Source organism: Acipenser ruthenus, chromosome 7, assembly GCF_902713425.1.
Source record: "Acipenser ruthenus chromosome 7, fAciRut3.2 maternal haplotype, whole genome shotgun sequence".
NCBI lineage: Eukaryota > Metazoa > Chordata > Actinopteri > Acipenseriformes > Acipenseridae > Acipenser > Acipenser ruthenus.
Window position 1 is genome coordinate 42,982,647 of NC_081195.1, and position 27,224 is coordinate 43,009,870.

At 35.6% G+C, this 27,224-nt stretch overlaps 1 protein-coding gene across 4 annotated transcripts in view; it reads right to left on the reverse strand.

Annotated features, from left to right (window-relative positions):
- Positions 1-337: 337 nt before the first annotated feature.
- Positions 338-27,224, reverse strand: part of LOC117416074 (apoptotic protease-activating factor 1-like) — a 74,065-nt gene continuing 47,178 nt past the window's right edge. For all 4 annotated transcript variants that reach the window (XM_034027113.3, XM_034027114.3, XM_034027112.3 and 1 more), the window contains 3 exons: positions 26,383-26,508; positions 26,016-26,162; positions 338-938 (listed from right to left, as the gene is read on the reverse strand). In XM_034027113.3, the coding sequence (XP_033883004.3) occupies positions 792-938; positions 26,016-26,162; positions 26,383-26,508 (420 nt within the window). In that variant the 3' untranslated portion in view covers positions 338-791. The remainder of the gene's footprint in view (positions 939-26,015; positions 26,163-26,382; positions 26,509-27,224) is intronic.

A 27,224-nucleotide genomic window follows, 5' to 3' on the forward strand; every position in this document is an offset into this window, starting at 1 on the left:
TTTTTACATATCTGCTCTTACTCTGGTCCCACCATAGTTGGATATGCGACGGACTACTGTACCTTAAAAGGGGAATGTATTCTCCCTTGGTATTCTTCCAAAGAAAAGGTGGTTTGTTATTGACAAAGTAAATATCCAAGAGTCTGCATCCTAAACCAATATTGATTAACTATATATTACCCAATAACAATTTTCCTCCACATGTAATTTACACATCAACAGTCAAGGATAGTCATTTTTGAGCAACAGCAGCAACCCTCAGTAGATATAATGGCAGCCATGTATAGCAATGGAGGTTTTAATAATATATTGGCATAATAACAAATGTACATCAGTGTTGAATCAATGTATTTATTTATTTGTATTAAACCCAACCACTTTTATTAAAAGTTTACATTTCATATCCATATTTCAAAAGTTGTAAAAGTATCACTTACGTTGTTATTCTGTACACAGTGACATATGTTCACATTAGAAGAAAAAGCACCCTTTTCACGATTTTATTATTGCTCAAGGACCCCAAATGACACTCATTGTATTAATACATGGACCTTCATTAGACACCATTAATATAGATAGAAATTCACCTATAATTATGTTATAGCTAAGAGGAAGAATATTGAATATTAAACATATCAAAATGTGCGCACCAAATTGAATATTACAAATTGCATTTATTATTAAAGATTCTCATTTTGTAGGGATCTTTTGTTAACCGGACTCACAAAGCAGGAGAGCCTTGAATGATTGTCACACATTGAAAGGGTAATGGTGGTCTCAATCAAGGGGTTTTACCCCACCTTACATAAGATGTACAGAACCCCGATGTTGTCAATGGTTACAAAAGTCTTGAAGTCAGGGGATACATGGATTCCCTTTAGATTTGTTCCAGTGGTATAAAACGTTTGCAGAGATTCCCCCTTCTCCACGTCCCACCACTAAAGAAGAAAAAAAAGAACAGAAAAAAATTGATTAATTTAATGGTAAACTTTAAAATACATTAAACTATATATTTCAATAATCCAGCATCTTAACTAGGTTGCGTTTGATAGGAAGGATTGATGAATGTTAGCAAAGAACTGCAATCAACCTGAGCTTGTTACCTGTACATTGTGGCTAACCAAGCTCGTACACTGTGGCTAACCAAGCTTGTACACTGAGTCTAATCAAGCTCCACTGTGGCTAATCAAGCTCCACTGTGGCTAACCAAGCTCGTACACTGTGGCTAACCAAGCTCGTACACTGTGGCTAACCAAGCTTGTAATAAGTAAGGAACATGTGAAATCGCTATACAGTATGATGTCATTTATTTCCATTCCAGGTGTGTGTTTCTGTCTGTAAAATATATATGCTAGTGAGTGTCCTATTTTGTCTGTTTTATTGATGCTGGTATTTAGATCAATTGAATAGACCCAATACCTGTTGTTTTCAACATCACATATTTTCACATTTATTCGTCAACTGATTTATTCATGAAACTTGACAATCACTCTGCAGTGGGTGTTTTCTTTGAATTAAATTAGTACAAATGTAGAGATAATAACAATAACAGATTAAATCAACAGCTGTTTTATAATGTTCAAGATTAAAATTGAAAACATGTGGCTAAATGTTTTTGTAGTAACATGAAATTCAATAACAACTTAAGTTATGTATATATTAATACCATATAGCCTGTATATCCTCTCAGATAAAACCTTTTTTGAACAGGCAAATACTTCACCATTTTATATCGCCACCACTGACAGGCAACAGTTTGTTTTACTGGAAACACCCTGTCTTCCCACCTTTTCTACACAAACGGAAAGTGTTACTGTGCCAAAAGAATTGCATCTAATATGAAAAACTGAATCAGCTTTACCTTCATTAAGAAAGGGCAACAATTTATTTAAAGAATCTACAGTGCTAAATACCCCAACAGAAATAAAATGCTTTTAAAAACTATTGTACAGTGTAACTTTGAGGCAGGGTTGAATAATAGATCTAAAATACTGCTGTAAAAATGCAATTAATTCAAACATATTGCCTGGGTAATCTTACATTAACTGAGATGCCATAAAATACATGTTAGAATTAGACACATGCAAGTCAGTAACAGCTCCATGAACATCAAACTGTATTAAATCCATCCAATCAGACTTTAAACACATTGGATGCCATGCTAATTTTAAGATTTCACCATGTCTACAATAACCTTCCACTATGTAACATATGTCACTAAAGAAAAAATGAAGTCTACACGGCATCAACTTTCTAATGGTTGGTGTTATGGGATTTCATATAATTAGGTATTGCACTAAACTATATATATGAATACACACATATGAATTGATAAATTAATAAACGTGCACATGTTTATGACGTGCTCTCAATGCCTTAACAAACACGCAAACTGCATTACACATTTTAAATGATGGTATAATATAGACCACAGATTACCTTGTGAACAATGCAGTCATTTTATGATCTATCACCATAAGCAGCCAGAGAAAAATGTGCATTGTGTTTTATCACTAGCTATAAAAATCCATATACTAATAAGTAGAACAATTCTGCTGCCATACATGTTGCTTATCTGAAATATTCATGTATACAGTATGACATGTTAAGCATTTGTTGACTAAAATAACAATGTGCTTCTTACAGATACAGCAACATGCAAGGATGGAATAAAAATGAATGTGCTGCTTTTTCATGGGTATCAGACTTTACCCAAAATATGGTAATATTCTCTCATACCAAGCAAATACCAAGAAAATATTCAACTTGAATTTTCTTTCTGGATTGTATCGCTAAACTGTTGCTTTTTCACTGGCTACTAACAAGCTAATCCCAGTTTTTGTTTCTCCCCTGTCAATCTGTGCAACTGTCATTTTATTTAAGCTTGACAGAGAAGGAAAAAAAAAGATTCTATCCACAGGCAACTGCATTAGTCTTATGAAAAAAGCGTGCCCAGACTAAGGGGTAGATGTAATAAAGTGTTGCGCCTGTCGCAAACAAGTCGAAAGTCTGGGGTGAAATGTACTAAACAAGCGCAATGCTGTTAGCGACTTTTTAAGGAATGCTTTGTGGCAGCAGTTTTTCTTTGTGGTTCTATATGTAATTATTATTATTATTATTATTATTATTATTATTATTATTATTATTATTATTATTATTATTATTATTATTATTATTTATTTCTTAGCAGATGCCCTTATCCAGGGCGACTTACAATTGTTTGTAATTTTTACACATTATTTTTACATACAATTACCCATTTATACAGTTGGGTTTTTTAGTGGAGCAATCTAGGTAAAGTACCTTGCTCAAGGGTACAGCAGCAGTGTCCCCCACCTGGGATTGAACCCACGACCCTCCGGTCAAGAGTCCAGAGCCCTAACCACTACTCCACACATGGGCGTACCTGCATAAATTTGCAAAAAGGGGAAGGAGATGAGGATTCACAAATATTATACTGAGATGTACTAAAGCTGCTGACAATTGCAACACTTACAATTGCATCAATTTGTTAAGAACTTTTGAAAGCAAGTTTTAATCAGTCGCAATTGTTGCTGGCATTTCCCAGTCCACTTTTTCTCATGCGTTGCCATTTGTGCTCAATGCATTTTTGAGGCGAACACCCAAGTGCCTAATTTTCACTAAAGTCAGGATGTACTTACAAGACTTTCTATGACATTTCTGGTTTTCCCAGCGTGTTGGGAGTAATAGACTGCACACATGTGCCACTAACCCCTCCAGCTCATTCTGAGCATCTGTACAGGACCATGATCTATTGTGTTTTAATTGTCTAGGCTACTAAGTAGACCAAGTTAAAAAATAATAACAATTACAATAAAATAAAAAAAACCCTAAAATCATTTAGTTTCAATTTAAAATAATCTTTTATTCACATTGTACAACAATGTGTACAATGCAGTAGCATGATTTATTTTGTGTTACCATTTTACTACTGTACTGTATAGGCATACTGTACAGATTTATATTTTTACATAATGTAATATGTAGCCTACCCAAAACACATTAGTGTTATTTCAGCACAATGATTTGTATTTAAAATACATTGCGAACTGTAAATGTGTGTGTGTGCGATTTTATTGTAGTGTTTTTAAACTGAACACCTCCTTATGTTGGGCAAACATGTCCGGTTTAGCGAGGGCCTACTGTATTATGAAAAGCTTTTTGGGGGTGAAGGTTGGGGCCCCACTATAAAATCTGATAAGATTAAACTGCCCTTCATTTATATATATATATATATATATATATATATATATATATATATATATATATATATATATATATATATATATATATACACACTGTATATGTGTATACACACACAGTATTAAAATAGGTAAAATGAAGACGGAACAGAATGCATTGTGTGACTGGCCCATCTTGGTACATCTACCCCATAATCTTATTTCTTACTCAAAATATCCACAAGTTTGTAGATTCAGATCACAGACTCTCAATTCCCCAGGAGGCAGATAGGAAGATGGGCTCCTAATCATTAAGATGGAAGACTAATGGGGCATGTTCCTATCTATCTTCTGGATTCTTATTACAAGCCTGCAATGGGGTTAACAGCTAGAGAACTGGATGTAATTAAGACAGTTACTTGTGCATGCATAAAGTCAAGAGAATTCATTTTCTCTATGTTTAACTCTAATACCTTGGGCTTAAATAATAATAAAAAAAATCATACCAAATATACACTAGGCACAGCTCTGAGAAAATATTGTATAATTATGCTATAGGGTTGAATCTCAGCTGTCTGATGACTTCCTTGGAGTCTAAAGCAGTGAGGAAACAGAAGTAATAATCTTCACAATTGTTATTAATGGAGCTCTTTGGAAACTGTATCACTGTACATAATTAGCCATGAGATAACTCATTTAACAAGAACTGTGAGGGTCATTTAATTTAAAGACTTCCAATCTTTTGTGTATTGTAAGCTATTCCAGTATCGATACAGCAAAGGCAGGAAAAAATAAGTAACTTTCTTACTGTGCTGTAACACTGCAAGTTTAATGCATACAATCTGAGAATGAAGTAAGAAGCACCAGGCATTTTATGCAATGGGACCTTAGAAGACTTAGTGATAAACCGCCTCTGAATGATAAAATGCCTCTGCGCTGCATTACACCTTGAGCAGAAGTCAATGCTAATGTGCCTCAACTACACTGAGGCTAAAAATATCCACCCACCAAATGTAATTGCTCTTGTTATGAAATCTATAAAACCTTCCAAAATCATTAATTCAGCTTACAATAAAGCACACTGCCTTAGATTAGTTGTTTCTTTTACAATTAAAACTTCTTTGCCAGCAGCACAACATGTCAGCTGCATTATCTCATTATTACCAGTATACAACCGCATTATAGCAAGAATCAGTCGCAAGAAAACATGTGAAAATGCTGCACTGTTTTTTGCAGTTGTTATTATGAACTGAAAACCATTTTTGACTCTTAGAAATAGATGCTGGGGTGAGATTTGGCGAAGGCTAGTGTATTAAGGCAATACATCCATTACATTTCATGTAGTGTCCTATAAAAATAATGGGTTCCCATAGTACAGTAGCTGCAATATGCCAAACTAGATTACAATCAAAGACTGTAAATTGAACCCCTTAGTACCTTGTGATCCAACTGCTTTTAAATATAGTTCTGTACCTTGGTTTCTACCAGGTGTTCTGATATTTTGTGAAATGTACCCTCTTTGGTGTGAGTGGCCTTTGAAACATTTTTTAGTTTTATTGCTGTTATGTTTCATATTTAGATTTCCTTCAAAGCGTCTGCTAAGAAAATAATAATATCCATGTTAAATCAAAGCAAGGTTATGCATTTTGCATTTGACAGCTGTAAACACTTCAGTATGAAAATTAAATGTTGTCATAGGGTTTCATAAGCTCAGTATGGTATTAAATTAAGTTTTGCCCTACCATGTCTAGTGTTCCCTTTGAAGTAATGTACATATTTAAGTCTTTGTGATTTGGCATTCATTTTAATACTTAATCTATTACAATAATACATTTGCATTTGGAATATTAATTGTTTGAGAAAGGGCAAGCACTATGTTTTACTAAATGCTGCTTGTGACATTCTAGGATAAGTATAGTTGTAAAATTCATACATAATTTACAGATTTGAATGTATTTTGTTTAACCAATGCTCTACTAACCCACATTATTGTATGAAAAGGAGGACTACAGAAAATAGATTGCACTGTGTAAATACTGTGTATAACTTGTAAATTAATGAGACTTTAAAAGGGAAGTGATGTTGAAATAATGTAGAATCTGCATGTTGCAGTATATGTTTTCAAGTTACACAGTACAGTCTATTTTCTTTTCCACGCTTCCCTTTATTATAAAATAATGTGGATTAAGACTGTAATTAGCCTGTAATGTGTAACCTATGCATCCGCAGAGTTGCGGTTAAACAAGATACATTCAAAGCTAAAAATAATGAAATTAGACCACAAAAATTTATAATAAACTGCAAAGGATAACAGGTAGTTAGAAGAGTCAACATTTCTCCCAAACTTTAGGCCTTTTTAGTGTTAAGACATTCGTGGATATTAAAATAAAATGCCGCCCTAAGCAATATTGCATTTTCCATGCCGATGTACAATTCAATTAAGATTTGGCAGTTCCCTTACTATTAAACGTTAATAGGCAGCATGCTAAGCAAGGAACATCTAAAAAAGGCAGGTCTGCTCTTTTTGAGAGAGAGAAGAAATGAAACTCAAAACTGGCTACCATACTGATGCATTTCACTGCTGCAATTCCTATGACAGGATTAGTTAATAGCACCATATATCTCTGCAGTTTCAGCAAGCAGTACTAATAACCCCTGGAAGGAAAACTGACAGACCAGAGTACACCTTTGCATAAAGACTCTTAACTGTATTTTTTAAATACTAGCATTGTTTTAAACATTTTTTTTAATTCTCTCGAACATTAAAACAGAATCTTGCACTTACAGTAGTTGTTATCTCTTGATGGCAGCAAAATACACAAGAACAAGGGAGAACATTGCAGAGCCTTACAGTTTTTGTGTAATTTGTATTATACTGTAGATCTACAGTGTATTCAACTATAAATGTAACACTATGGTGTTTTTTCATTATATCTGTTTCTACTCTATGTGTTATGCATTTTAACCCTTTAAGGACCGGGATTATGTTAACACGATCATACTGAAGTGGGCTTTTAGGACCACGATCGTGTAAACATGATAAAAAAAAAGCACTTAAATTTGATAACCTACAGGGCTACTGTACTTTGAGAGGGGAAGTGAGTGTTAAAGGGCGGAGACAAAAGCAGAAACAAAACATCACCGGAACTTGTTTAGAGCTAATAAAAAAAGGGGAAACACTGTAAATCTGATGTAGTTGACTTATAATTACATAAGAACATTTATTCTGTCTCGTGTTTTAATATATATATATATATATATATATATATATATATATATATATATATATATATATATATATATATATATATATATATATATGTTTTTACAACATTTATAAATATCAAGAAATGAGTGGATATAAGCATATACTATTTCATGAACTAAATGTATCAAGTAGGTTTTTTTTCTTATTACTGATAATAATGAAATTAATAACTATTATTTTATTTATAAATAACTAACTGAAACAATGTCTTGTAATCTGCCCAAACATCAATATTTTTCAACAAAACATTCAGGAAGTATTGTAAGGTCCCTCAGGTCATAGAATAACATGTTTTATGCATGTATCTCTAAGCAGAATACATAACAAAAAATACTTTAAAAAAAAAAAAAAAAAAAAAAAAAAAGTGAAAAGTTTGTATGGTTTCTGAAGTACTTTATAATGTTCCCCAGAGTGATCACTATCGGAAAAAAGGACACAATTTCCAATATGGTACTGTACAAAATAGATTTCTTTGTTAATTTTTATAGGAAGAGAGTCAACTACATGAACTACATGAACCCCAGTAATGTTGTTGAAGCTGACACCCTGGGATCCTTCAAGAAGCTGCTTGATGAGATTCTGGGATCAATAAGCTACTAACAACCAAACAAGCAAGATGGGCTGAATGGCCTCCTCTCCTTTGTAAACTTTCTTATGTTCTTATGTTCTTATGCCAAAAAATGGCTGGTCCTGGGGGAGCATCCCACTGAAAATGCTTGGTCCTGAAAGGGTTAAATAAAATATATTCCGTTATTAGGAAGGAAAATATAATAACTGCCCTGATTTCACTAAAAACACCACATAAAGATACATTTTTGTAAGGATTATTTTTGACAAGCTCTTCCCTTGAAGATCTGAATGCTCAGTTTTCTGTATGAACTGCGTGTATTAAATACTTTTGAAAGCTTTGTGGATGACAAATGCACCATTTATTTTGAAAGGGATTACAGGACCTGCTCATGACGAGGTGTAAGATATGTAAATATAATATTTATTTTAGACCTACAATATAACATTTAAATAAGCATTCTCTAGTCTAGCGCCAACACTCATGCAATAGTCCAAAACTCGCTTGAGTCATTACATCAGCTTCTTTACTGAACGGAGCATCGCAGACTGCTGAGGTATGCTTTTAGAGGCTATCTTGTTTCTCCTCAAGTCTGATCTAGGAGGATATTCAGATGAAAAAGTGTTGTGATTTGTTTGACAATGACGTTTGAGGTTGCTCACCTTGTACAGACTACAGTGTGTATGCGGTTTGTTGCCGATGAGACACAGAGGGTTACAGTGAAAGCAAACTCATCCTCCCACTCTGGCTTAAAGCCTCATTCTTTCGTTTACTACTTGTGGATGGTTTGCTCAATGCCATTGTCTCCACGAAACAAATGAGCACTAAACAAAATTATGAAACTGACTTTCAACTGCACATCTGGCTTTCACTTAAGGTGATCAAAATACGCATGTGCCAGTGATGGGTGTTGAAGGTCATCAAGTTACCTAATGTCCTTGCAGTGAACATGCAGGCTCAAAGAAACTAAATATGGAGAAGGGGAGAGAGAAGAAAGTAAAATAAAGAAAGAAAATAAAACACGAATGAATACAGAGATCAAAAATAATTTCTCTCTTTTCTTTTAGTTTATGTTTATTATTCTTTCTTCAGTTCATTCGAGCCGCAAAGTGTGCATCACCCAGCATTTCACCGGGAGCCATGGTCTGCTGGCCACCTCTGCCATATAATACTGCAAAGCCATAAATATTTGCGACCAAAATATTTGGGGAATCACACCCATAAAACCTATTTTGCTCCAGAAATGTTGGCGACGTGTTTCAATATATGAATTATGTATTGTTAGTGGAATTTGATATTTGTGCCAAATTTTTCATACGTGAAAAACGCACAATAAAAGGTTTGCAAATATGTATGACTTTACAGTATACCAAAGTTACTAAAATGGCCCAAAGTCTTGATATAGATTCATACTACATTTCAGCTTGAACATGTTGGGCAGAGGAGAGAAAATACACCACTTCAACATAGAAAATTAGGTAAGCAAAAAATAATAAACAAATAAACAAATCTGTCTTCCAAGCACTGTTGGTATCTCAAGCAGCAGTTGTGTTTTTGTCACTTTATTCAATGTCCGACAGCATGCCTTTACACTGTGGACAGCAATATGGCAGTGGGATCAATAGCCTAGGAGCAAGGTCTGAAAACCTGTTGTGCTGCAGCACATATTGTCTACAGAATCCATGAGAAGGGAAAGCAGGCTATCTTAGTGCAATTCAACTATTCACTAAAAACTAACCCTTAAAAAAAAAAAAAAAAAAAAAAAAAAAAAAATCAATAAATGCGCATTTAATGCACAAACAATTTGGCTGATAATAAATGTCAAATTGGTGCCAAGTTTATAATAAAGCTGCATTCCCACAGCAAGAAAAGGTTAGGCTAAACATATTGGATAAAGCTGCAAGATAAATATTCTTAAATCATTCATGTTACTTCTTGAAAAAAGAAAGACTGTAAAATGTACTGTAGGATACACAATCGTGTGTGGTTCAGTAAAGGATGTCCCTAAAGGCTGTTTTGCCAGCAATTTTCTAAAAGAGCAGCACACAGTTTTTTTTCTTAAATTGCAATTTGTATTATTTATTTGAGATTGCATACAGAATTTATTCTGTTCTACCATCTGGTTATACCTAAATGCCACTGTTAACCAAGTGAAACACCCAAATGTAGGTGACATTTTTGGAAAGCTTATTAAACACCTTTTTTTATATGCAGCCTATACAACAGGTAGTTACTCCTCTCAATACAGCATATAAACAGTGTGCACATTATGTGTGCATTGCAACACTGGAATATTCTTTGCTGATCACGTTTGGGGACAGTTTATGCATGATTACCACAGTATAAAATGTTCCACTTGCATTTGTCACATCCCACATTTATTTTTTCTCTGTTAAAACAAAATCATTGCATTCTTTTTTTTGGAATGCAACCATTTATGTGTATAATGGTGATCCATTAAATTATTTACTCAGTTTAAGCATTAACAGTACTGTTTGATTTAAAACACAGAAATCAGCATAAAGTAATACAATATTATATTTGTTGCATTTAAATGATGTTTGGCAATATCAGGGATAAAAAAAATGTGCAAATGAAAAAAAAAAAAAAAAGTCATCTGCATGGCTGTACTACTTAAAGTGTTCCTGTTTACATACTTATATTCTTCTATTCCAAGACCCTTTATAAAAACAAGTACAATCTGAATATTGGTCCAGCTGAGATTAACTAAGCACACATCAGTATTTACAGTGAAGCTTGGAATAGCAGATTATAAATACACTTTATTGTTACATTTCATGACACAAACAACATCCCTAAAACTCCTGAGGAGCATACTAAATGAAAAATAAAGGCATGCACTTAGTTACAAGGATTAGCTTTCATATACACGAATAACTTTGTCAACCACCCTCAATTAAGTCATGTAAAAAAACTGAAATGGACCTCCATTGTAGACTTACATAAGATTCCCTCTGATCCTGAATATTTTTTTCTTATTAAAAGTGTAATAGTAAAATGTATTTTGGTGGATTTATTCTCACATAAGGACCTATACAATCACCAGATAATACGCTGTAGACCTGGTGGTGGAGGAGAGAGGTTCAACCTTTAAAAAAGGTTCTTAAAGAGTTACAATAATAATAAAAGAACTGTGTCAGATGGGTGATGAACAATTAATAACCTGTCTCATTGTAATTTAAAGGCACTGGTTATGGTTTTTTAAATAGTTCTATTTCTGATACTCAAAAGTACCAGTACCCATAGGCCACTGATGTAATGATTTTTTTTTTTTTTTTAATGGTGGATATGACTGCACAAAGAACATAACCTGGGCCTGCTGAGCAGCCCTTGTTGGGCTCCAGGGGTTTAGAATCTTAAACTGGGTCCTCTTAACTACAGACTACTCTACTGCAGTCTACTCTTCTTGAGGAATGGCTAGACTTGTGGTGTGTTAATGCACAAGTTGAGGAACGGCCAGACCTGTGGTGTGTTAATGCACAAGTCTGAAGTCTTTGACACTGACTGTTTTCCAGTACGGCTCTTTGCCTCTGAACATGATCATATTGTGCAGCAAACAAGAATCATGCTTAATTTTTTAATGCTGGTCTTGTTTTGCAGACTCCCCTGAAGCTAAATATTTTACAATATCACAAAAACAGCCATCTTAATTACATACTGCACAACTGCTTTCACAGCAAGTTATTGTGTGTTTTTAAAAGCATGTTTCTTTTTAAACGAATCAATACTCTAAGCCACCAGTATGTAATCTAAATGAAAGAGGCATACCAAACATTAACAAGCCCCAAGCAAGTCAATCTTATTTGTCTACTACATGTTCTTCAGTGATGTGTACCGGGTACCTTTAATGTAATTTTGTCTTTATTAATCGCCAGTAATATTATGGTACCTTACAGACCCAGACAGGTACTGTATCATATTTTGGAGTGACATGTGGGCAGCACTAAGGCCACATACTGACTGACTCTAGGTGCAACAGAATGAGGCAATGAACATGTTGAGTTATTTTCTTCATATATATAAAAAAAACAGGCAACTCCTGAAAGAATAAAAATGAAAACAAAACAAAACATTGAACTACCTCACTACAATGTTCATAACTCATTAAACCCTCTGCCCCCAGTCTTGCTGCTCACAAACAGGAATAATGAAAGTTAATGGAATGTGACAAGGCTTTAGCTTTACCTTCATGTATGATGAGAAAAGGAGGCCAAAGCAATTATACTAACTTAGTCTGCAGAACGTTATTTCCTTCGGCATTAAGATTGCATAATATAATATACCAGATATTCTTATATCAGTAAATCTTAAATGGAATGCACTGTATATTTTATATATATATATATATATATATATATATATATATATATATATATATATATATATATATATATACACACACACACACATATATATATATATATATATATATATATATATATATATATATATATATATATATATATAGACACACACACACACACACACACACACAGTGCATTCCATTTATAAGAATCACTGATATAAGAATAAACCGCATATAGTGATCAAAACCATTGGGACAAAATCATTCCTATACTAACCATGCTAAAATACCCTGCTTGTAAGAATCAAGCAATTCTCTTATAAGAACCATTTCGGGGCAAACTGACTGCATGTAATACAATACTGCATCAAGTGCAATGTTGTGTACAACCAACAAAGCTGTTTTTGAATTTGATCACATCTCGCGTGATTAGGCACGTACACAGCGTTTATACAGTAATCCCAGGTCCGCAGCGACTCCCAGTAGAAAAAAGCAAGTCGTGCAGCTTATGGGTGTTGACAGAAAGACGGGCGACTGCATTGTACAGGTATTTTTTGTGTTCTCTGTTAGTGAAACTGTATTTTAATAAAGTGAATACACATTAATTGAATACATACTGAGTACAGCATTGTGTGATATGCATGTAGAGGGAGGGGGATTGCGTAGCACGGTGATGGGGGGGTTGTTGCAGAGCTTTGCATCTCGGCATCTCACAACTGAAAAAAAGCAAGCCACAAATGCTTGAATGCAGTGGTAGTCCGGATGAAAAATACTGTACTGCAATTCAAAGGCCATTACACGTAACACCGCACGGCAGTTAAACTAGACACCCTCACGAGACGATCGCTTCTGAAGTATACTATAGTAAAATAGGATTCTGCAGCCTTCAGTAAGTTGCTTACACACGAGGACTTGTTTTGATTGTTTTGATGTATTGTCCTCAGTGACTGAGCACCATTAACATCTGTATACTGTATTTAAACTGCTGATGTGCGGAGAAACGCTTTTGCTGATTGTAATCATATCGGTCCGCTTTTAAGAATCAACCGCTTATAAGAATCAAATCATCCAGGGCAGATGTGATTCCTATAAATGGAGTGCACTTCTTCTGTTCACACCAAACTAATATATATTATACACAACCCCAAAAGTATTATGAGGACCCTGTACATTCAATAAATGGTTTTATAAATCACAAAAAAGGATCTGTTGCTTCCCCCCCCCCCTTTGCATTTAATACTGCACAACATCAGTTTAACTATTACAACCAATTCAATATGTATCCAAAACTTTAAATGATACCAAAGAAAAAGCGTTTCAGGTGTACTTATAATTGCTACACAACAGATGCTCTGTAGAAAGAAGCCCATATAAATTGCCCTCATGGGTACTGAATGACTCTCACCACAAGCACACTGGAAGTGGTGAATGAAAGGGCTGGCACTGCACCCACTCCTGTTGTACACAGTCTGTTAATAAAACGAAAGCTTCCCTTCTCATGCTGTCAATGCCCACCTCGAGTAATAATTTCATAAACTACACACCGTCTGCTTGCAAAATATTACACCAAGGTTTTCTGGAATAACTCAATAAACTTCTATAACATGACTTAACAACATTGAATATATTCTTTCATATGAGTGCTTTAAAAATGCATAAAGCTTAAAAAATTTAAAAGGACTACTGTATGTACAAAAACAGTTCAGTCATTTCCTCAAAAATTATTTTAAGAACATTTTATTTATTTATTTTTTATCACAGAGGAGGAAAATATAAATAATATATAAATTGAAACTACAAAATGCAGGGTTTGTACATAATTTATAACCGTTTATTTGACCAGAGATATGACACCTCAAAATATACACATGTGGTGGTGAAAACACTTTATTGCTATGGTATTTTACTGTTAATTGAATTATCTGAAAACAACTTTCTGAAGCTGTTGATGACAAATGATCTTGTTTCACCAATCTGGTTACTGGAAATTTTTAATATAGTTTTATGAAAGTGTTTCCACAGAGTAACAGCTTTTAAACTTGTTTTCCCTCACATAAAATTAAAAAAAATGAATATAAAAAGTATGTTTTGACAAAAAAATAAAAGAGCATGAAAAAGGAAACTTCCCAGACCCAACTTGTGTTGAACCAAACGTTGCTAGAAAGAGAGATAAAGTGAGATAATTTGACAGTGTACAACTCTGTGCTTTGAACAAGGTTACTGCAGTAAAAGAGGCATCACATCAGACAGATCTGATATTACAAACTTGAAATGAAAACATGAGATGCAAGGTTCACATCCAAACGCAGCACAGTATTTTAAAATCCATCCAAGCAGCCCCTTGACTCCCACTAACTACAATATTTAAAATGCAGCCCTTCATAGACCTTTTTGCTATGTTGGGATGTTGAACAGTATTATTATTTTTTAATATTGATCCATCACTGCCATCAGACAGAAGAGGCAGACTGTTATTCTTGTAATAATTTAGAAAGCCCCTTTTGTATTTTGTTAGACAATATTAGTAACGGCATCCTTCAATACAGAACTATCAGCAAGTGATTTTGTTCATAAATTCTGTATGTCAATTGGTTAGGTCCCTCTCTTGAGGCATTGCTTGGATAAACCTTCAGTGGTGTGCAGTATAGGTCTATTCTAGTTGTTCTACGATGATAATAATTGCCTATTTGTATTTTTCCATGCCTGCACAGGTTCAGGCCCTGCATGATGCAACAAATGATTTACAGCAAGACTGGGATAGGGATAGTATTGCCCTTTTTTCCCCTCACTAAGACCCCCTTACTAAATTAAGGCAGAGGTGATACATTGATGTATCGTATCATTTGACAACTATCGATAGTCAAGCCAGTGCATCGTTTTTGTGTAAAGGGTTTTAACAAAAGAAAACTTATTTTATTACATTTGGAATCGGCAGTTATTTTTTGCATTAAGCGCAGAGCTTCTCTGCTCCCCTCAGGTCTGACTCTCTGAATCTGCATGCGATTGAGCTCACCTTCTCCCCCCCTGTGAGTGTTTACTGATGGGATTGGATCTGTGCAGCAGTCATCAAAGTAATAGAGCAAGTTAAGAGTTTTGTGTTAGAATTACAAACACTGTATCGACCGAGCTACAATGCCTTTCGATGTTTGACAATTATTTTCAAAAGTAAGACGGCAAGAAAAGTAAAGAAAGTAATATTTGGGATACTCCTGTAACACAACTAATTTGCATGACCATTTAATGAGGTGCAGAGGTCGCACTAGCCTTTATGAGGAATGTGCATTTGTAAAAAGCATACCATCTCAAAATCAGCATTTTCAACCAGAACATCTGCGTTTTTACATATTGCATCCACATAGTTATATTATTTTCCAGTGTAGTGTACTATTTCAGATTAACGAAGTTAACATGCAAACAGTACAAAAGTATAAATAACGGTAAACGATTTATTTTGAAAATCCCCCCCCCGTTCACAATGTAAAAATCAGTGTTGTAGAACACGTACCAATGTCTCTGCGGGTAGCTGTCAACATCAGAACTATTTACAGTTTTGCTGTTTAAAAGTTATTTAATTTTTCTTTTAGCACCCAAGTCAAAACATTACTCGTGTTCTTTCCAAATCAAAGTCTTAATAATTCTCAGGAGCTTCCATTGAAATTGTCATGTTTTAGATGATCCTCACTTAAACGACAGCGTTTGCTGGTCTGCCTGTTCTGACAGCTAAAACCCTGTTCTGCTGGTACACTACATGGGACCACTGGATTTATTTTTTTAAAATTTAATTTAATTAATTTTTTTTTAAAGAGGATGCAGGGAGCAGTGGAACCATTTTTACACATTGCATTGCATAAAACTACTTTTCAGAGTAACTTGCATAAATGTGATCTTTTTTCTAGGGCAGCAGTACAACTGGGGATGGGGAGTTTGTTGCTGGATAACTTCACTCAGACTACATTTTCACTAAATATCTTGGTATCCCTAAATAGAAAACCATCTCCTCTTTAAAAATATGCGAGAGATTTTAATGAACAGTCTCTCCCACAAGTGCTGTGCTTCTCAAAATATGATCCACTTACTACCAATTAATTCTACCCTCAAAAATAGGTTTCTGGCTAAGGACTGCCAAGGACAGCACAGAACATTGTACCAGTCTTGGCAGGCAAATAGAGAACAAATGCTCCACCCAGTCATTCAGCATTATGCTTCATATTTCGGGTACCACTGAACTTGTGAGATGGATTGCTCATTAAAATCCTTAGTATATTTATAAGGAGAATTATTTATTCAGGGATACCAAGATATTTATTGAGCAAGTAGTCAGAGTCAAGTTATCTAGCAACAAACTCCCAATCCCCAGCTGTACTGCTTTCCTAGAAAAAAAAAAGAGTACATTTTGGGGTACCATTCATGAATTATCAGTCTTGCTGTAAATCATGAGTTGTTTCCATAATTGGTGCCGGTACTGTATGTATGTAATTTAATATATATATATATATATATATATATATATACAGTGCCTTGCGAAAGTATTCGGCCCCCTTGAACTTTGCGACCTTTTGCCACATTTCAGGCTTCAAACATAAAGATATGAAACTGTAATTTTTTGTGAAGAATCAACAACAAGTGGGACACAATCATGAAGTGGAACGAAATTTATTGGATATTTCAAACTTTTTTAACAAATAAAAAACTGAAAAATTGGGCGTGCAAAATTATTCAGCCCCCTTAAGTTAATACTTTGTAGCGCCACCTTTTGCTGCGATTACAGCTGTAAGTCGCTTGGGGTATGTCTCTATCAGTTTTGCACATCGAGAGACTGACATTTTTGCCCATTCCTCCTTGCAAAACAGCTCGAGCTCAGTGAGGTTGGATGGAGAGCATTTGTGAACAGCAGTTTTCAGTTCTTTCCACAGATTCTCGATTGGATTCAGGTCTGGACTTTGACTTGGCCATTCTAACACCTGGATATGTTTATTTGTGAACCATTCCATTGTAGATTTTGCTTTCTGTTTTGGATCATTGTCTTGTTGGAAGACAAATCTCCGTCCCAGTCTCAGGTCTTTTGTAGACTCCATCAGGTTTTCTTCCAGAATGGTCCTGTATTTGGCTCCATCCATCTTCCCATCAATTTTAACCATCTTCCCTGTCCCTGCTGAAGAAAAGCAGGCCCAAACCATGATGCTGCCACCACCATGTTTGACAGTGGGGATGGTGTGTTCAGGGTGATGAGCTGTGTTGCTTTTACGCCAAACATAACGTTTTGCATTGTTGCCAAAAAGTTCGATTTTGGTTTCATCTGACCAGAGCACCTTCTTCCACATGTTTGGTGTGTCTCCCAGGTGGCTTGTGGCAAACTGTAAACGACACTTTTTATGGATATCTTTAAGAAATGGCTTTCTTCTTGCCACTCTTCCATAAAGGCCAGATTTGTGCAGTATACGACTGATTGTTGTCCTATGGACAGAGTCTCCCACCTCAGCTGTAGATCTCTGCAGTTCATCCAGAGTGATCATGGGCCTCTTGGCTGCATCTCTGATCAGTCTTCTCCTTGTATGAGCTGAAAGTTTAGAGGGACGGCCAGGTTTTGGTAGATTTGCAGTGGTCTGATACTCCTTCCACTTCAATATTATCGCTTGCACAGTGCTCCTTGGGATGTTTAAAGCTTGGGAAATCTTTTTGTATCCAAATCCGGCTTTAAACTTCTCCACAACAGTATCTCGGACCTGCCTGGTGTGTTCCTTGTTCTTCATGATGCTCTCTGCGCTTTAAAACGGACCTCTGAGACTATCACAGTGCAGGTGCATTTATACGGAGACTTGATTACACACAGGTGGATTCTATTTATCATCATTAGTCATTTAGGTCAACATTGGATCATTCAGAGATCCTCACTGAACTTCTGGAGAGAGTTTGCTGCACTGAAAGTGAAGGGGCTGAATAATTTTGCACGCCCAATTTTTCAGTTTTTTATTTGTTAAAAAAGTTTGAAATATCCAATAAATTTCGTTCCACTTCATGATTGTGTCCCACTTGTTGTTGATTCTTCACAAAGAATTACAGTTTCATATCTTTATGTTTGAAGCCTGAAATGTGGCAAAAGGTCGCAAAGTTCAAGGGGGCCGAATACTTTCGCAAGGCACTGTATATACACAGTACTGTGCAAAAGTTTTAGGCAGGTGTGAAAAAAAAATGCTGTAAAGTAAGAATGCTTTCAAAAATAGACATGTTAATAGTTTATATTTATCAATTAACAAAATGCAAAGTGAGTGAACAGAAGAAAAATCTACATCAAATCAATATTTGGTGTGACCACCGTTTGCCTTCAAAACAGCACCAATTCTTCTAGGTACACTTGCACACAGTTTTTGAAGGAACTCGGCAGGTAGGTTGGCCCAAACATCTTGGAGAACTAACCACAGTTCTTCTGTGGATTTAGGCAGCCTCAGTTGCATCTCTCTCTTCATGTAATCCCAGACAGACTCCGATGATGTTGAGATCAGGGCTCTGTGGGGGCCATACCATCACTTCCAGGACTCCTTGTTCTTCTTTACGCTGAAGATAGTTCTTAATGACTTTCGCTGTATGGTTGGGGTCGTTGTCATGCTGCAGAATAAATTCGGGGCCAATCAGATGCCTCCCTGATGGTATTGCATGATGGTATTGTATCTGCCTGTACTTCTCAGCATTGAGGAGACCATTAATTCTGACCAAATCCCCAACTCCATTTGCAGAAATGCAGCCCCAAACTTGCAAGGAACCTCCACCATGCTTCACTGTTGCCTGCAGACACTCATTCGTGTACCGCTCTCCAGCCCTTCGGCTACAGCCAAATATTTCAAATTTTGACTCATCAGTCCAGAGCACCTGCTGCCATTTTTCTGCACCCCAGTTCCTGTGTTTTCGTGCATAGTTGAGTCGCTTGGCCTTGTTTCCATGTCGGAGTTATGGCTTTTTGGCCGCAAGTCTTCCATGAAGGCCACTTCTGACCAGACTTCTCCGGACAGTAGATGGGTGTACCAGGGTCCCACTGTTTTCTGCCAATTCTGAGCTGATGGCACTGCTGGACATCTTCCGATTGCGAAGGGAACTAAGCATGATGTGTCTTTCATCTGCTGCAGTAAGTTTCCTTGGCCGACCACTGCGTCTACGGTCCTCAACGTTGCCCGTTTCTTTGTGCTTCTTCAAAAGAGCTTGGACAGCACATCTGGAAACCCCTGTCTGCCTTGAAATTTCTGCCTGGGAGAGACCTTGCTGATGCAGCATAACTACCTTGTGTTTTGTTGCTGTGCTCAGTCTTGCCATGGTGTATGACTTTTCACAGTAAACTGTCTTCAGCAACCTCACCTTGTTAGCTGAGTTTGGCTGTTCCTCACCCAGTTTTATTCCTCCTACACAGCTGTTTCTGTTTCAGTTAATGATTGTGTTTCAACCTACATATTGAATTGATGGTCATTAGCACCTGTCTGGTATAATTGTTTGATAATACACCTGACTATATGCCTACAAAATCCCTGACTTTGTGCAAGTGTACCTAGAAGAATTGATGCTGTTTTGAAGGCAAAGGGTGGTCACACCAAATATGGATTTGATTTAGATTTTTCTTCTGTTCACTCACTTTGCATTTAGTTAATTGATAAATATAATCTATTAACATGTCTATTTTTGAAAGCATTCTTACTTTACAGCATTTTTTCACACCTGCCTAAAACTTTTGTACAGTACTGTATATATATAATCCTATTTTCCATTTTCACCAAAACATCAAGCTGCAAAAACATGGAGAACAACAATCAGTTGTCTCCATAATACAAAAAAATAAAGCATCTGTTTAAAATTAAACAAGGCTAATTCAGTATCCAATATGCTTCAGGAGATAATAACAAATTCACTTGGGAAAGGAAAAGGACATTTATCTCCATTTCCAGAGCAGTTTTCAGGTCACAACAGGACACTAATCAGGTTTTTCAGAATAAATGACTTTTGTAAAAATCTGCTACAGAAGATAGATCACAAAAAATGCTGACATGTTTTCTTATTTACCAGGCAGGAATAGAAGTTATTCTCATGTGAAATTATATGGACCTTCGTTACAAAGTAAAATGGTGGTAAGTGCCAGCAACAGTCATTCTCATCTTCCACTGAAGCCCTATTAGCGGATTATTACAATAACAGCACTAAATATACAGTGTGGGGCAAATTCATCAACTTTCTTGTTTAAACTGAATCTTTTATCACCTAAATAACTAAACCTTTAGAATATTGCAGTCTTTGATTTCCCCAATTAAACAATGGGGAAAAAAAGAAATATCTATGTTTTTGGGTTATAGAATTAAAATTCTAACAAATATATTCGTATTCAATGTAAAAAATATTACCAATCCCCCACCACATTTACAAATATTAATAGTGGGGGATTGGTTATCTTTTTAAATTGCTGACTGCTGTAGCAGAAGTAATGTGGGTTAAAACAACAACTGATTGACAATTAGTATTAGTTTGTTTTCCATTTGTGTTTTATTTTTCAGTTCAATTCAGTAAAGGTAATGTCATAAGCCAAACAGCATAACCACATGCAATCTATGTTTGATACAGGAGACATTTCATATATGTTGCCATTAGTACAGCAATAGTTTCAAACCAATGTCAAACAGCAGCCCACGATTCGCGCACACAGTGGTTCAGCAGGTGAAGACTGCGGCCACATGTCCCATCGTTCAGAACAGTTGGGAAGATCATGTGAAATATACCAGCAGTTAAAGAATCAATTGTAAATTATCTCAATATTTTTGTAAAGCTGCTAGTTTTTTTTTTTTTTTTTATCAAAATGCAATCTGCAATAACTAAAATTATAAAACAGTCCCTTTAAAAATAGGTCAATGCTAACATGTATGCTTTTATATTAACTCTGTTCTAAAACTGTATTCTTGTAGTATAGAAAAGTAAACTACTCTATCGTCCCAATAAATGTAACCTGAATCTATGTTCACTTTTATTTATTTTATTAGTTATCCCAGGTCTTTCTGTAAAGTGCTGAGTTAACAAGCACATACATTCAGCCTTCATTTTTATAAAATGGGCAGTGGAAGTTAATAAAACAAATTGTGATTGATTGCAAACTCATCAAAACATGTCAACAAGAAATACAGCAATAGCTATACTAGTGCAACTGAGAAAATGAGTGATTACTTTTCTCCCGAATGAAACTTTGAATATGGAGTAATATAAAACAATACCTATTTTTCTCACTGGCTTGACTGTCTTTGACGAAGAGTAATGCACAACAGAAATGGATTAGGTCAGAGAGTAATGTCTAAATCTGATTCTCTAAACCAACCTAAATGGATAGAAAGACTATGTATGACAGAAATATTCTAAGCCTTTTTATTTTAAGTTCAATAGAGAACTACTGTGAATTAAGCCTTTCAGAGATTGCATTGCCATAATGTACAGAAAATTAAAAAAAAATGTGTTGGCAGGCCATTTATTTCCATTTTATCTCTCACAGAACACATGACTGTATTCACAAAGGACAGAAGACTGTGGATCCTTTCCAAAGCATTAGCATGCTGGACCACACTGCACAAACTGGCATGCTGATATTAATGAATAAAACCTAATAACTTACATATTCTTTTCCTATTTATAGTGATTATTCCAATTAATTAATGATGTACCTGAATGCATTTGCAGCCAACTATACTCAACATGACTAAGGTTTTTGTTTGAGTTTTTTTCCTCCCTGATGCACGCACACACATTACAGAAAACGCCGAAAGGCTCTCCAGGTGTTATTTCAAGCTTCAGCAAATAATATGTATGGAATGCGTTCAGCACATAGTTGATTAAGGATCCAGAAACATGTCAAAACAAAAATATCAAAACAAATCACCAACATGTCTAAAACTTTCAGGAAAACATTCATTAACCATAGCAGTGCATTGGTTATAAACACTACAATGTGTTCTTCAATGCATTTGTTCATAGCATGTTTTGTCACGGATGGCACACTTTGGTGCCAGACCTTGACTAATCTCTGTGCCTCAAAAAGTACCTTCTACTTTCATTTATCTAACCAGAATAATCATCATCATTTCTTCTTTTCATTTCACTGAAGACTGATTGATTTGATCCCAAGTTTTTTCTTCATTTGGACATGATGTCATAAAGTTGTTCTAACCTACCAGGTGAATTAAATTTCATTGTCTGTTTTACAGTACCTTGGCAAAGCAAGTTCTTGTTAATATGTATCTTTATCAATAAACACTCAACACTATATATGTTTTTTTTTCACGGCGTGTAAGTGAGAATGCACAACTGACACTAGTTAGCTCAACCTTCTAAATTTGATACCAAAAAACAATAACAATCATCAAAACTAATTCAGAAGGGACCAAAATCAAACAGTTCTGTGCCATGAAAATAAATACGTTATTTCCATTGGGAGATGAATACCCCCAAACTATTATTAGTCACACACTAAATATCACACCATTAGCAGAATGAAATGATGTTTTTCTCACTCATGAAAAAGTGTGAGACCACCCCTTGTGAGGCAGAACTTCCAAGTACAGAGAGTGCCTCTGCAACCTGCTGTATGAAAAGCTGCCACAGTTAAACATATTTAAAATATATAATAACACAGTGTAAAACCAGGAATTAACCTGGGATCTGAGGCAATAGATCATCATTTGTAAAGCCATTGCATAACATATAAAAAAAAGTCTGAGAATCTAGGGGCATACAAATTCCAACCCTCTATCAGGATAGATCTGAATACAAAATATTGGAGCTTAGACCACCCGCAGGTTATGTCTGACCGTGCCGTCGGGAAACCATTTCCTATGGTTGGCTCACTAAGCTGCTCACTAAGCAGCTGTCTTTCCAGACAGCTGCTTTTTTAGTGGTTTGGGGTTCAATGTGGTTGCATCAGATATAGTCAGGCAAAAGTTTAAACACTATAATGCTGTTGTATTTATATTATTTACAAGTTGGCCTCTAGGGCCTTTAGAGAAAACAACAAAAAGGAAAAAAAAAAACTTCCCCCTTGGATAATGAAGTTGACCTTTCTTTGGTTACCAACTCCAATAACCTGACTTATCACAGGACAGCGAAGCTGTTTTACTGTTGAACATAAACAAATAATACAATGGTTTCAGGTCCCAAAACACAACTTCTTTACTTGCTTTCTCAACTCACAAGAAAAAAAAAACTTTAGTGAGAGAGTGCTGGCTTTAACCAATCAGCCCATAACTGGTTACATTCTGCACATGTTCTTAAATGACCGATCAACGCAAAAAACCTATGGCTGTAGAAAACAGTTCATTTTTGCAGACCGATGCCCCCATTGACCAGCCCACTAGTACTGCAGGTAAACCCCCAAAAATGTGTTTTATGTAATAAATGACTTCAAATGCTGGTAAATGGGAATTAGGATCTACTGAGGCGCAGGCTCACATACCTTCCCTCAGACACCTTGTCACAGTAGTTTGTGGGCAACATGCTACAGTGGTTTTACAGTTCCCATTGGTGTTTGAATGGTTTATTTGGGAAATAGAGTGAGGTTACATCCAGTGTGAGGGGAGACAGAACATAGGGAGCCCTCCTTAGTTAGGAGGGGCTGAGCTAGAATACACACGTGGCTGTTATGATGTGTGTTTGTTGTGGATAGCTGTATTGGACACAGTGTGTATCAGTCTGTTAAGTGTTAATAAACAATCAAAAAGGTAAGTGATGTGGTCACGGCTGTTATTCCTGGGCACCCCCATTTCTTCACAATACTTGTTGAGCATTTCAGGACAGCAGAAAATCAGTTTTGATGGGAAACTAAAATCAAAATCTAAATAAAACTGATATATGAAAAAACATTGATCTATATCTTTACTGGAGGAAACCACAATTCAACTGAACAAAAATTTAATAAACACTAAAGCAATATAACAAATACTTTTTTTTTTTTTTCAAATCTCAAGCGTAAGCAAGCACTGAACCGATATGAAGAAATCTAATGGAACTTTGATGTATTGTTCTTTTGTCCCTCGATACAAATGTAATATGGTGCATTCATGCGTGTAAAAGCATCTCACTCACCCCCTTCACTTTTGAGAAACACCAAACTAGCTCAGGCAATATGTCTAGTCTATGCATTGTCACCAGTAAGGACTTTTCTTACTTACCTTTATACTTTGCACAGTAAAATGAGTGAATCTTCATGGATTTAAAAATAGGACACACTGCAAAGCCTTGTAAGAATCACAGGTAAGTTGAAACCACCAACAGGGTGTGTAAGGCTATCTAATGTTTTACAGTTAGTCTAATGTAGTGACCTACGTATCTAGCCTTACTCTGTAATATGTGCTTATAGTTACATACAAAAATAAGTAGCACTAATTAAAAGTACATTTTAGAATGCAAGTCAAATTTAGTTAATGTTATGTAGTTAGAACAGCTGTAAATAACAGTATTAAATGTTAAGATTTGTATTCCAATTTCTTGTTTTGTTTTATTTTTCCCTCCATATAATCTTCAATAGTGCAACCAATTAGGTGCCACTACTAAACAGAAAGTATGTCATCATGACAATGTGCAGTCATAGTACAACACATCTTTGTTACGTACCTTATCCCTGGGGCCATCACCTCTAAAACAATTCAGAAGAGTACCACACGCTCTACACACAGCAACATGTCATTACAGTCCATAAAATCATACCAGAGTTATCAAGAGCAATACAGACAACAGAATGTCTCCCCCACAATGGGTAGCATACAAAGGTAGTAGATGAGTTGCTTATTTTGTTTTGCTGCGCTATTTATTTATTTACATTTACCATCAGATTTACCAAAAGCCTTCGGACTCTGGCTTACATCATTGTTGCTTAAATAACAAAAACATATATTGGTTTCTGAATATAATGTCACATTTTTTGACAGTTTTACAGAACTTTTCTCATTTTAAAATCTTCCTGTGCTATGAATGCAGAATTCAAATGTCATCATTAGGCTAGTACATTAGTATGCTTCCAGTTTTTCAATAAGTGTGATTACTCCCAAGAGTGATGTCGCACTACTTTAGCAGTAAGTGTATGTCCTTTCCAGATTGTTTATGTGATTTCACAGTCAGGCCACATCTCTGACAAGATTCGAGCAGTCTTAATTAAGACAGTAGCAGGACACTAACAGCATGAAGGAAGAACATAAATTCATCTTTTGGTTGTTCTAGGAATAATGACAGTCTCTAAATAAAGCATTAATGCAAAGTCTAATCAAAATAACTAATGAATAGGAGCCACATTAAACAATCTTGTTTATAAATATTACAAATGAGGGATGTGTAATATGCAAACTTAGCAGTTTGGTTGGTTTTATTATTGTCCTGTCTAAATGGGGATACAGGATTATACACCAGTAGTGACAAAATCACAATACAGTAAACAAGTCCGAGTGTGACACTGGAATAAACACTCAGAACATCTAGAGCACAAATAATTCCATTCCGTCTCCCTTGTTTCCTTATGGTCAATAAAATACAAAACTAAACTGTACACAAGCTGGGGAGTGAAATTTACAGGTTCACCTAATATAATAATAACCATTGATATTTGAGCCAAGCTACCGCAGTCTTGCGAAGTGTTAATAATCCAAAACAAATTACCTTAATATAACCTCCAGTAGAAACGAGCATCTTACTGTCAGGGGAGAAATGTAGATCTGTTACCCAGCCACCATGCAGGGACTCCATAGAATCTTTATTTTCTCTTGCACAAATATGAAGCAGAGAACCATTTAACACACACCAGATCTATGCAAAAGAAAATATGTTGACATTAGAAGTGCAGTCCAAGTGTAAACTTGTAATCCATCCTGCTTCCTTTAATACTGATGTTAGCAGGGCCAAGTGCTGAGGACTTCACCTAACTGGAGAACTATGTACATAATTTAAATAACACAAATCAAATGGGGTCTTCCATAGCAACCTAAAGAAAGCATATTTTTTAAAACTGAGATCAAAATGAACATACCCTTATTTCTCCGTTGTCATCTCCAGTAGCCAGGCACTGGTTATCCCAGGAGAAGCGGCAGCTCCGAACACAGTCTTTGTGGCCGTTCAGAATGTGAAGGGCACTAGTGGAGTCAAAACTCCAGATCTGTGAAGTAAATAGAAGATTTAGTGTTGCTGCGTTTCTGGATATAGAAAGCGTAAAAGCAAAAACAGGTTCAGGGGCTAGATTTATATGAAAATGCAGCTTTACCAAGTTTGGAGGTGATAGGCTGGGCAGTTGTCTCACAGATGGTAAAAACCAAACTGAAGAAAGCATTCACTGGTAAAGCTAAGCACAATGGAGTCAACTATGGCAAGCACTCCAAACTGCTCCTGTCCCAGCAGTTGTCCGTTGGTTTATAATCTGAGGTTTGCGATATGAAGTAAAATAGCAATATATTTGATAAACACGATATAAAAGTGAAGCAGATCATCACAATAATTATTGTAAATGCTCCAGTAGCAAAAGGACAGGATGGATTTGTTGAACTATTAAAACCAAGATACAATAATGTGCTCCTATATTCACAAATCTTAACTGAGCAGAACATTTCTTAATATAACTATTATGTATTATCCTTTTCCTATTGAATGTTATAAAAAAAAATTGTTTAATAGTGAGAGAATCTTGTTTATAGCAAAAGTATTTTGCAAATAGGGATAGCTCAACAACCAATTTAAGATGCTAAATAATTTCATCTATCATAAAAGACTGCTGCATACCCATTATATGCTTATCAATCTCAGTCCTTTATGTACAAAAAAGAGGTTTTGGAATGTATTAAATTACTTGAGTGAAAAAACAAAACAGGAATTTTTCTT